We start from the raw sequence: 13192 nt of genomic DNA, 5'->3' as shown, positions 1-13192 counted from the left end.
ACAGAAAATGATAAAAATTAGATATTTAAAAACTTCACCTCAAGAATCACCTCAGTGTCGCACAGGAAACAGAAACAATGCTGCTTTACCACTGTGTGCATCCTCTTGGTATGTCGTCCCCACTTAAATCTACCAGCACCTGCAATTTCAGGCAAAAAAAGTAGAACAAATGGTGAGCACCGGCACCTGGAGTGGTGGTTCCAGTAACAGGAAACTTCACAGTAAGAGCCACTACAGGGAAAACCTGCAGGAGATACCTTTCCCAGAAGCCCTTTGTGTTTGGACAGGATGCTCCCTCCATTCTTCACAGCTACATCCAGAGTTCTCCTGTGGAGCTCCACCATAGATACACTAAACTCAAACCTGCATATACACACACAAGCACATACATTTTTATGTCCTTAACTTGATCCTCCTCATATATTCACCTGGGAACATCAACTGCTGTGATACTAAACTGACACTGTGTGACGGCCCTCCTGCCTTGGCTGGGCCCCTGTTTGTGCCTCTCCATAACCTTGCAGGTTCCTGGTAAGTGGAGTTAATTAGTGCAAATGGGAGCACCTGGCCAGTCTCCCTGGATGCATTTAAGGGCTGCCTCGGGCTTTGCTCTATCTTGCTCTCCATCCCCTCAGCACCGTGCAGTTTTTATGGCTGCCTTAAGAGTCAAACACAGCTGACGCCCTGACTAAAGGGCTGTCCACACAGGCGGCAGCTAACAGTGATGTGGCGAACAGAGACAATAACATTCAGCAATTTCAAGCGATGATGGGCAAAAGAAATGCTGGCAACGCAAAGTGAGTCGCTTTGTGTGTGGTCGGTCTTAACATGCTTCATAAAGTTAATCACAGGTTTTTGCTTCATTTTGGTTAATGAATTGGTAATTCTGGGTTAAAACTGACCCATTCCAGGTTAGGAACAAGTTGCTGCCTGAAATGGAGGAGTTTAGTTATCTCACAAAGGGGAGGGGAGAGTGGAGCGAGAGACTGACAGATGGATTGGTGTCACGTTTGCAGTGATGAGGTCTGTACTGGTCTGTTGTGGTGAAGAGAGAGCTGAGCGTGAAAGTGAGGCTGTCGATTTATAGGGTGCTCTCACCTTCCTACCCTCAACTGTAGTTACACGCTTTGAGTAATGACAGCAAGAATGAGATCATAGATACAAGCTTCCTCCGAAGGGTGTCTAGGCTCCGGCGTGCAGAGTAGAACTACTACTCCTCCACACAGATGGGGTGTTCTGGGCATGTCCTACTGGGAAGAGGTCATGGGACAGACATACAGTAGGACATGCCGGAGAGAATATCTCTCCTGGCTAGCTTCTTAATGTCTCTGTGAAAGTGGCCCTGAGGAGAAAGACTACTGGAGCAGCAGAAAATGGATGGATGGGTTAAAACTATTAAAACAACTGACAGACCATGACAAATTTGGGGGCTGGTCCAGTCCTTTAAACAACTGGTAAGATGCTAAAATTGTCTTGCAAATTGGAGAAAATTGTTTGACTTAATTTAAGTTCACAACAAAACAGCATACACAAGAGTGTGAACTAGAGGCTTTGAATGGCTTATATGGTTTACTAACCACTTGTGGAGAGACAAATAAGTTGGTTTTAGTATTTCTGATCTGTGATTTCAATATAGTGCCTGTGGGTTTCAGGTAAGTGCCAGCAGGTGCTTAAGTGTTTGTGTAAGTCCATAATCTCTTTCTCTTTAACCTCACATCTTCTCTTCTATCCTTGCCACAGCTGTTGTTAACAATTGTATCAGCCTCCTCACTAATGGTTAAACTATAAAGCAGCGCCTAGTGTTTCTGACATGGGCATATTGGCTCTCTAAGTTTGCACTAAGTTATAAAAACTTTGAGAACCCCCTGCAGGTTGAAGACGGCTGATAATCAATATAACTGCATCAATAGCCAGCAGGACTAGGAAAGCACCAATGTGCTAACTCCAGGCTATACGAAGGAGCTGAATGATGCGATCGGGTTTCATCCATGAGACCAAAAGATTGAGTCTGAGCTCTGCACACAAGAGTGTCCAAAACAAACAAAAGCTTGAGGTGATGGATCACCAGTGGCCACGTGATACGAATCGCAGCTCAGCAGGGTCATATCTTCTCTGCAAGCACTTTTATTTAGTAATAAAACAGCTCTATTGCTGGAAAATAAAATAACCCACAATTGCACCCTTGTTGTGTGTGCTTGATGTCTGAATTCAAGAAGAACTCTGAGGATACAACTGAACATTAGCTGAACACAAGCTTTGAAGATCTCTCAAAACACAGCCAGTTATCAAATTAATATAACAATTTAACTGCAATTAAAGGTTGAAATATTCTCAGATGCTGTGACAATCGGACACACAAGAAAAACAACAGATCCTGAATAATGACATAAAGTTATAAATCTGCAAGGAATGTAAACAAACACTGGTGCAAACCCACGTTTGATCATAAATAGGATTAAGAGTCCTCTTCATTGTGCTCGTCTTCCTCCTCCCCGTCCGACTTTTGTCAGGAAGCAAATAGAGGCGTATGAAGGGATCCGAGCTGTCTTTGGTGAAGGCTATCAAGTTGCTGGGGACACACAGGACAAACGTGTTTTCACTCACATGTTGCCAGGCATGTGTTGTTTGTTAAATCTCAACAGTTTGCAGCTCCACAGGAAAGAAAGTGATTTGAATACCAAGGGATGAATCTGCACAAATTAAAGTTAATAACAGAAAGAGAAAAAAAAGATGGTAAAACCACTTTAAATTCAGTGTATTGCAGCAGTTTGGAGCTCACCGGCAGGCGTGCACCACCACAATGAGTTTATTCCTCTGGGAGCTGTGTCGAACAGTCAGCTGGATCTCACCCAGGGGGTACTGGCTGGGGGCCGAGCCACTACAAATACACCAAAGTCAGTCAGTGTCACGTCCAGGTGCTGCAGCTGAATTTACAAAGTACATGTATGCAGGGAGTGATGAATTGTTTGACAGGTAGGTAGGCTGATAAAATATTAATAAAGATGAACATGCAAAAATCAAGATGACAACAGCCGAATTTAAATGAAGTTTAAACGAAGTCAATCGAAAAACAATAAGATTCCTGAAATGAGCCAAGCTGGAAAAAAATGAGGAGTGATATATCAGCAGAGATGGGAACACTGGATGGGAAACACTAATAAAAATAATTTATTTGCAACTTACTTCTGCAGCTGACGAAGCCTTTGCTGAAGCTCCACGGTGGCAAAAGGCAGGGAGATATCCGAGGCCAGGCTGGCTGTGGACTCGTTATGAGGCAGGTGTTTCTGGGAGCTTGACATACCGGTGCTCAGGTTGGAGGTACTGCGGTGAGGACTGGCTGCGTACGGCTCACCGTCCCTGTCCTTGAGAGTGTGAGTGGAAGCGTCTATAGGATGTGGAGGCGTGGGCGGAGGCAGTGTGGAATCTGAGGCTGACGGTCTAAGGGGGGAGGCTGTGGGTGGCTGTGGCACACTGGACTTCCTGACCTGGACGGAAGAAGGCTGGTCTGAGGACACCTGCTTCTCCAGAGACAGGATCTACAGGAAGATGGGAAGATATTTAGCCTTCTGCAAATGAACAATAAGAAGTTAAGATAAGTCTTATAATTTTGTGTAAAAAGACTTGGAGGGTTTTGTTTGTTTGTTTGTGAGTCTACAAAGTAATTTCCTTTCTGAATGACTCTCAATATGTTGCTTGTGTTCCAGTATGGAAAGCCTGTTTCAGAGCAGGTCAATATTTATTTTTATTGCAGCTGCATTCTTTTTTTAATTGGATCAGTAGTGATTCAGTACAACATAATACACTTAGTTTCAGTGTCATGAAAGGCAATGCAATTTACTTGTTACAGTTTCCTACATTTTCAGATGGGAGCAGGAGAAAATATTATCATTAGCAGTATGTAATGGCTTTAGTTAGATTTGAACTGAGCTCTAGACGACAGTGAGGTGAACTTTTCATTAAGCCACTACGCACTGCTGTTTCAGAGTGAAATATACTGTTAGCTAAATAAAAGAGAAATGAACCAGATTCAGAGTGTTAGATTTTACAGGAGACTCACAAACAAATCCTAGAAATATTCCTACTGAGTGTCAAACACAGGCCTGATTGTTGACATCAGAATACCCTGCAAATGTGAGTTTATTTTTAACTTGTTGAACTGCAGTTATGCATCGGGCCTGCTGTCTGTGAGATCCTGGATTTAGAAGGTTTTGCTATGAAGGGCGTCTCTGAAGGAACATTTCGTGCACGGTTTCTTAGCTTGGCAACTGATGGGCCGATAGAGAGGAGCAGCCACACGCCTGCATGAAAAGATCCATCCTAACCTGGCCGTCATTCACCATCATTCACAAGTTAGAACCTGCGGCCCAAGATGTTGTAGAACACGTTACGGAGCCGAGTCATTTTCACGTATGTGCTGACTCTCACACTTGAAAGTCTGCTGCTGATTTGCAGATGAGTAAAAAAGAGGAGCAACGTGCTGCAGATGATGCTCAGAAAGCAGAAAGAGTCCATCATCAAAGCAGAACGTTTTCTCAGTGTGATATGTAGGAACTATTGCAGCATATTTATTTTTTGTTGCTTAATCTGACAGCAATTCTTGTTGTTGACATTTCAGATTATTTCATATTAAATACTGAAGTTAAATGGCACAGCAGGCCAAACAGCGCTGAGCAGTGGGAGATCTAACTGTGGCACATTCAACAGTTTGTATTGTTACATTTGATTAGCTCACCTGTGTCTGAAGAGAAGAACATGAGACTGAGAATATTGCACATATTCATTTCATTTAAAAAATATATGTTACAATATTATTGTAAACGCTGTAATTATGCATTCAAGTTCTGAACTTGTTTAGCTGAAGTTCATAATTATTTTTTAAATGTTAGATTGACAGCAGTAAAAAAATAATAAATTATTATTTTATTCTAAACTGAGTCAAATAAAACACGATATACTGGGGATGACATTTTCAACCAAGCTCACGAGGAAGCTGCCTTAAATAGTTAACTAACCAGCTCCAACTGATTAAATCTGCCAGGGAAGGTCAGAGTTACTCCACGGAAAATCAGCAAAGGCCACCTAACAATAACTATCCAGTGAAATCATTCATAATTTTACCTTCATACTAGAAAAACTGTCACAGTTTCAGGGCTTCAAAGTGTCCAGCATTTTGATCAGCTGGGAACTTTTCTAGGATTTGAATGACCAGGTATGGAATGAACCCAGCTGTCACTTCAGCTGGTCGTGGGCTACAAATGAGAATTTTATAGAGGTAAATCTACCACTGTTATAAGCTTTCACAATTTATTTCATACTTGATGTGCTATATCCTTAATTCAGACATGCTCTATCAATAAGTTCTGTCTGAATTAGCAGATTTTGAATATCTGTTCTGCTCTCCTAAGCCTGAAATGAATACATACAAGGACCAGTGAGAAGTGATTCGGCCTGTTTTTACCCTCAGGGCCATCTTAAGTTTGATGGTGGAGCTGGGCCCAGAGTTCTTGAGAGGAAAGCACTGAGTCAGCGTCATGTCTTCCTCCACCAGCAGGCTACTCAAAGGCACCATCAAGCTACCCAGAGTGCACTTGTTCTTGTCATCTTTTACCTGTGCAAAAAAGCAAAGACCTTCTTTTAGAAATGTCAACTACTTTACCTGTTTCAGTGCACGCTCATATAGAAAACAGATGTCATCAGCAACGTTTTGAACAGTTACCTCCACCTCCAGCTCCTGCCTCCTCGGGTTATGGACAAGGAATGAAAAACAGTCTTCCCACAGAGGCTCCTTGGTCTTGTACCGGATCTTTATGGGAAGATAAGTAGTCATTTGCTGGTTGTTAATGAAAAGACAAATACGATCTTCCGTCTTACGTTTTCACTTTTATCACTTGTAGGTTCTTCCATTGTCCATTCCAGTTCTACTTGCTTTATTTTATTATGGCTAAACTGCTGATTTTGCCACTGTAATTTATGTTGCCAATTAGCTCAAATGAACATCTCTTTAAAGACCCAGGCTGAAGGCAAAACCCTTCAGAAACAAGAAAGGTTCTTCTTTGGCTTGGACTGGAAGTCTGTGCATCTAAAATGTGGCTGAGAACTTTACTATGACTCACATGTCCTCAATCATGCAATCAAGGAGTTAAAATTAAAATTACACAATGCCAAGGGGTTCATTTTACACAAAAGCAATAACCCAGTTGCCTTGCTTTCATCCCAACTGTAATGACAAACAGTTTTGAATTTGCTGCAAATTTGATTTGATTTCTCACTTGGTGGCTCTGACATTCTCTATTTTAATGAGGATACTGTTAACAGAAACATTAAAAATTTTGAGATTTGAACCAGTGGCTGCCTCCAACCATGCAACTGATATAAAGTTTAATGATGTAATTTTATTAACTGCATATCTACACCCAACCTCTATTCGAGTGGAGGTCTAATGAGCCAAAGTATTTAAATACCCCTCGCCCAATTACTTGCTCTCAGACAAAAAAGTGCAAAAGAGCAATCATTTCTACACCCTCAAATCGAAGCTGAGCATCAGCTCATGGTTTCATTGCTACATTTTAAATCCAAAGTCCCGGAGCACAGAGCCAATATAGCAGGACTGCATTCACATTCAAACACTTTCTAACATTGTAAATGCAAACAGGGTCCATTACAGTAAACCTCCTGCATCTCATTCCTGCAGTAAATCTTCCACATCAACAATAATGCAGTGTACTCCAGCAGCTCTTCCTCCCTTACATTTCCCTTTTGAATGCTAGATAGAAACTTCCCATGAGAAACAGCTGGAAAACACTGCATTTCAGACTGGAAGCTCTTTAGTCTGCATTTAATTGCATGTTGGTGAGCATAATTCCTCATTTAATGTTCTTCATTTTAAATTTACTTTAGCCCTGCAACACACTAGCAACCTGTCCAGGATGTACCCTGCCTCTCTCTTTGGCAGCTGGGATAGGCTCCCCCCCCCCCCCCCCCCCCCCCCCCCCACCCCCCCGTAACCCTGAATTGGATAAGTGGAAGAAAATGGATGGATGGATATTTTACATACAACAATTACGATTCACCTCTTATTTAGTTCTGCAGACAGAAGGATGTATATTATTAAAAAGGAAGCTTTAAATACCTGTTGTATATAATTACATGTAACAGTCTGATTGTCCAGAAATCTTTCTGACTATTTAAAATTGGAAGTTATTGAGAAAAATCAGCCACAAGTGACATATTTGCCTCAGAATAAGATGGATTACTTAAAAAAAAAAAAAAAATCAACACAACATTTCAGGAGAACAGAGCCACGACAAAATGAGTCCGCACATCAACTTTAATGGATATTTCTGTGACTCACCTTACTCTCAAGCGTTTTGTGTCCAACTGTGAACTGAACATAAGGGCTGGGTTCGCTGCTGTTCTTCTTGGCAGACTATTAGAAAATCAGACAGAAGAGTGTTAGCGGCATGCACCCCACTGTGGCACAGAAATCAACTGACGGACAACATAATTACACTCAAGCATTCAAACAGCAGCTCAAGTGGAAACTCAACCAAGCACACAATGGTGAGAGAGTCTGTAGTTCAAACAGGAAGGAGCATTACCATACATTCTGACAAGCAGGGCTGCAGGCACAGCGGCTACTGAGGAGACTGCCGAGCTTTGTCTCCTCTGCAGGTTAAATTTAGCATGCTGGGTTCTGACAGCTCAGTATTATTCAGTATTCCTCGCGGAATAATAATACCCGACATATCTACAGGCCAGGGTCCATGACAACGGAGGAAAAGTCTTAATTTTCTCATCATCCAATCCTTTCCCTTGAGGATGCCACTTGCGTTTGACTTATGTTTCTCATCAGAATTAGAATTAAGCTTCACACTGAATATGCAGGCTGATAATACAGACAATCTCACACTTTAATACACCACATCTTGAACAAAGCACAAAAATACTTCCAAATTCACAAAGTTTTATATTATTAATATGTGTTCTTCAGTTTGTTTTAAATTTTCCTACATACTATATGGGCAAAAATACTGGGCCAGACCGCTTACTCATTGAATTCAGGTGTTGTCAGTCCCACTGCTACACATTTGTGGAAGAAGGGGTCATTCTAAAGAGCTCACTGACTTCAAGCATGGTGCTGTAATAGGATGCCACTGCTGCAACAAGTCAGTTCATAGTACTTCTTCCCTCATCAATATTCAATGTAAGTGAAAGTGTTTATGAGCCATAGCAAGTCAGCCATGAAGTTATATCTGCGAGGTTACAGAGCAGGGTTGCTGAGTGCTGTGATGTATCAACATAATATCAACATAAAGACTGTGGGCCGGGAGCTTCAGGGCACGTGCTTCCATGGCTGAGCTCCTCCTAATGTGCATCTTTGTCCATATAGTGTATATTCTGTGTACTATGTATAAAGTGTACTATGAACAAAATACATTGTGCCTGTTGCACTTTTTTTGAGTTCAAATGTTTACTTTCTTCTCTACTGTACACAGTTTGCATCTTTTCAGCTGTAACTGATTCTGTTTTCATTTTGGGAAGTTATTGGGGGAGTAAACAGTTTCCTGTGACTGATATGAAGTTGGATAGCGGAAGATAATACAATAATGGAAATTAAATGTCTGACAAGCACTGTTTGATTTGGCGTTAATTATTTTTGTTTCGTTGTTTATGATTGCGGGCATCTGACTAGGACGCCTCCTGGGCGCCTCTTGGGTGAGGTGTTCCAGGCATGTCCCACCGGGAGGAGGCCCCGGAGTAGACCCAGGACACGCTGGAGAGATTATATCTCTCAGCTGGCCTGGGAACGCCTTGGAGTCCCTCTGGATGAGGTGGCTGGGGAGAGGGAAGCCTGGGCTTTTCTGCTTAGGCTGCTGCCCCCGATGTTTATTATTGCTTATTTGTAAATATTATGATACAATTCAGAATTTTGTGTCATTTTCAATATATGATACTGGCATTTCTGTTATGTACATGTCTGTTACAACCTACAATGATAAATATATGAATAAACCTGCAGCTAAATCACAAACATGCCACTCCAAAATTTTTTATAATGATTTTGTGTGTGTGTAAAAAAATTGAGACAATCAGCAAAGGGTTTGTGCAGCCAAATAGATTTTGGATCTCTCACTGAGGGGAATGTAAACAAGTCAGGTGTGAAATGTCTTCTGGAACAGTTGCCCTTGTGTTGTTTGTCTTAAACACACATGTGAAAACAGTACAGAGATTCTTGGTAATTACTGCTCTTTCCTCCCATTAGTTGCATGTATTGGAGGCATGTTGTGTCATGTCTGCGATGCCTCCATTAAAATTTAACATCTGACCTACTACAGAGAGGCAGCATGGTACATTAGCCCTATTTTTTCACCAACTTTGCTGTCAACAAGCTGGAGCCAGGATTGGCTGGTGACGCTAACAAATTTCAAAAAGAAAAGTCTGCAGAATTTCCATTGCTTCCAATCCTTTCCAATTTAAATCACTATATTGGTAAAGCACCCACAAAAACACTTTTGCTTGAATAGATTTATGTCGGCATGGGCAGGCTGAAAGAAAAAAGAAAATCATAAAATAGTGATAAAACAGCGATTTTATATCCATTAATGAGAAAATAAGATGCAGCGGCTCAGTCTACCAGCCAGCAAGGAGCCAGCACTGCAGTCAGGGTGACATAGATTGAATGAGTGTAACAACAAAGCATTTGGACAAAAACAGAGGGAGTGCCCCAGTGTGTGTGACACAATAAAAGGCTTCAAAACTTCTTAGAAATAGGAAGGTAAATAAAAGGAAAAGACTCACGTTAACTGGAATTATGCAACACTGACTTCTGGAAGAGCGCAAACTGAAACTAAGCTCTGTTATGAACCGCTCTGTTGTAACACGCTATATCACTGGTAGACATGGTAGTAAAAGCCTGTTTCGACCTCTACCTGACTCCTCACCTGACTCCTCATGTAAAATATACTTACATTAAACTGTATTACTTAATGTCTACATGATCTGTACATTTGTCAGGCAAACATGAGCTACAGCACACGGAATGAAGAAATTCTGGCCTGACAAGCCTGAAGTCCTTATCATGAATTCCTGAGTTTCAACATGATCAGGTTCTTGATTTATCAACACAAAAGCACACCAAGCTGCCCCCAGAACTGGATTGTTCTACAGATTTACCATTGTAAACAGCCTTTAAAAAAAAAAAAAAAAAAAAAAGATAAATAATATAAAGGCCACAAAATTATCACTTCAGTTGAGAAAAGTCTGAAACCAATCTTAGACTTCTGCATGCAAGATTAGGGAAATATGACGATGATTCAGGACAGCACAACAAAGGCTCAAACAGTCAGTGCAATCATCCATCTTCATGCACACTTTTTCAAAACAGACGATTCACTGTGCACGTTCGATAGCCATCACAATCACATGACGCTGGATGGTGCACTCAAGGGCCGGCACAGGTGAGACACAGGGTGTGTGATCTGTACATGCAGTCCATTTTTCCCACATTACCTTCAGGGCCTTAAAGACTGAGACTTGCTTCAACCCATCATAGGTGAAATCTGACAGGTTGCTCTTTAAGCCACAAGGAGATTTAGGGGAGAAAATCACACCCACAATTAGTAGGACGGGAATGACTCGGCATGATTAAGAGGCACGGGGGGGAAAGAACCCACAAAAATATGTTGAAATTTGTGCTGAAACATGAATAGTGTGGATAACTGTTAAATAAATCAGAAGCGGCAGAGATGCGTCTGACATTGTTGCAGTGCAAAGAGCTAACAATGAAAACATATGTCAAAATAATGAGGATGTTCCCTGTAGGGAAGACTTAGAGGTGCTGGCTTTAAGATATTATGTGACTTTTTTTTAACAAGCTACAGACTTTTTGTATCTGTACAGCTACACGCTAAGATGAAACATCATTATGAGCTCTGCCAGTGAACTCTTTATGCTCCTGACATTTCATACATCGGCCTTGAACTAAGCAACTCATTATGAAGAATATGCTGCAGACTAACTAGCAGGCACAGTGTGGCTGAGTTCTTTGTGTCTGCTTCATGTTCATGGTTACTTTGCAGTAAACATTGCAACAAAACCATGCAGCTAGCACATGCTTTAAGATACATTTGTGAGGATTCCTGTTATTGTTCAACCCACAACATTGCATACCACTAATGCTAACACTATAAAGATGGAAAAGTACCGAGGAACTCACACATATTGTTCTATACTCTGAAGTATTGCTCTCACAAAAGACTAGGCCAGATGCCCTCCTCTCACTCAAGTTTCCACAGCCTAAACTGCCTGAGAAGACGCTCTTGGGCGAAGAGGAAAGAAAATTAAGAGGAAACAGTGAAGTCATGAGAACTAAAAGAGCTAAAGCCATGAATTTATGTAATAATGGTATAAGAAAACATTTGGTTATTAAACAAACTACAGATTAGAGGTCAGTTTTACCACTTTGGGTATACTAAAACATTTTCTAAGCTCATTACATAAACCTCCAAGTGCATAAGGCTTTTTTTTTTCCAGGATCCTGAAAAATCAATATTTTGAAGGTTCAAGTTTCTCATCTAACAAAAGCAAACCCCCGCCCCACCCCCCCCCCCAAAAAAATCTTGATATAGCCCTAACACAAAATCCCTGCGCTTAACTGACACTCCATTAGTTACACCTTGTGGATTGGACCCCACTTTGGCTTCAGAGCTGCTTTAATTATTAGAAACATACATTCAAGAGGGTGCTGGAAACAATCCTCATAGATTTTGCTCCACATTGATATGATAGCATCACACAGTTGCTGCAGATTTGTCAGCTGCACATCTGTGATGTGAATCTGCCATTCGACTACATCCCGAAGGTGCTCTGTTGGATTGAGATCCGGTGACATTTGAGGCCATTTGAGTACAGTGAACTCATTGGCATGTTCAAGAAACCAGTTTGACATGATTTGAGCTTTGTGTCATGGTGCATTATCCAGCTGGAAACAGTTGGCAGTGGTGTCAAATGGGTAAATTGTGGTCATAAAGGGACGGACATGGTCAGCAACAATACTCAGATAAGCTGTGGCATTTAAACAATGCTCAGTTGGTACTATGGGACCCAAGGTGTGCCAAGAAAATATCCCCCACACCATAACACCACCACCACCCTGAAACTTTGATACAAGGCAGGATGGATCCATGCTTTCATGTTGTTTATGCCAGATTTTGACCCTACCATCTGAATGTCTATTGTCCAATTTTGGTGAGCCTATGCAAAATCTAGTCTCAATTTCCTGTTCTTAGCTGACATGAGTGGCACCCAGTTTGGTCTTCTACTGCAGCAGCCCATCTGCTTCAAGGTTTGACATGTTATATGATCAGAGATGCCCTTCTGCATACCTTGGTTGTAATGAGTGGTTATTTGAGTTACTGTTGCCTTCCTTTCTGCTTAAAGCATTCTGGCCATTTTCCTCTGACCACTGACATCAATGAGGGATTTTTGCCCAAATATTTTTTTCTTTTTCAGACCATACTCTGTAAACCCTAGAGATGGTTAAGTGGGATAATTCCAGTAGATCAGCAGTTTCTGAAAACATGACCAGCGTCTAGCACCTTTCTTCCCCATTCTGATGCTCAGTTTGAACTTCAGAAGGTCGTCTTGACCGTGTTTGCAGGCCTAAATGCACTGAGCTGCTGCCATGTGATTGGCTGATTTAGATATCTGAGTGAGTTTATAATAGGCTATAAATGGAAAGGAAACTAATGAAATCATTTGAATCACAAAGAATGAAAACTATAATAAAAGTATGTAAAGCATTACCACACAACCCACCTTATTTAAAAAAGTGCTACCCTGGCATTTCATACTAAAGCAGTTCACAGCTGTATGTTTAGGGTGGAGAACAAGAAGCCTGCATGAGCCTAATGCTATATTTTAGCACAAGCTACAGTATCAGAACAGCAGCAATGTCAGCATCAAAATAAAGTGAACAATGCATCATCTTACTGGCAGGTTCTTTGCTGAGTCCAGATAGACCACCAGCAGTGCTGACGATAGTCCATCATTAGTCAGGCTTCTGTCTGCTCGAACACTTCGCAGCACCTGGACACGAAGGGCATGTTAGACAGGTGCCACAGCAGCAAATACATAAACAGTGGCAGAAAACTAGTGCCTGTGTTAAAGCAAAAGGTTTTTTGTTTTTTTTTTC

The 13192-nt window shown here is 41.4% G+C and overlaps 1 protein-coding gene across 3 annotated transcripts in view; it reads right to left on the bottom strand.

Annotated features, from left to right (window-relative positions):
• The window catches only part of esyt2b (extended synaptotagmin-like protein 2b), a 40683-nt gene that overhangs the window by 1364 nt on the left and 26127 nt on the right, over positions 1-13192 (bottom strand). The window contains exons 13-22 of one of the 3 annotated variants that reach the window (XM_030756526.1): positions 12991-13086; positions 11216-11317; positions 7352-7426; positions 5717-5803; positions 5459-5608; positions 3184-3536; positions 2780-2878; positions 2438-2569; positions 258-363; positions 90-139 (exon numbers count right to left, since the gene is read on the bottom strand). In XM_030756526.1, coding sequence (XP_030612386.1) covers positions 90-139; positions 258-363; positions 2438-2569; positions 2780-2878; positions 3184-3536; positions 5459-5608; positions 5717-5803; positions 7352-7426; positions 11216-11317; positions 12991-13086 — 1250 coding nt within the window. Of the gene's footprint in view, positions 1-89; positions 140-257; positions 364-2437; positions 2570-2779; positions 2879-3183; positions 3537-5458; positions 5609-5716; positions 5804-7351; positions 7427-10509; positions 10573-11215; positions 11318-12990; positions 13087-13192 lie in introns of all 3 variants that reach the window. The other 2 variants (XM_030756527.1, XM_030756528.1) reach the window with 2 other exon arrangements.

The sequence above is a fragment of the Archocentrus centrarchus genome, chromosome 20 (assembly GCF_007364275.1).
Source record: "Archocentrus centrarchus isolate MPI-CPG fArcCen1 chromosome 20, fArcCen1, whole genome shotgun sequence".
Taxonomy (NCBI): Eukaryota; Metazoa; Chordata; class Actinopteri; order Cichliformes; family Cichlidae; genus Archocentrus; species Archocentrus centrarchus.
Note: the sequence above shows the minus strand (reverse complement) of the source record. Positions and strands in the feature narration are given on the sequence as shown.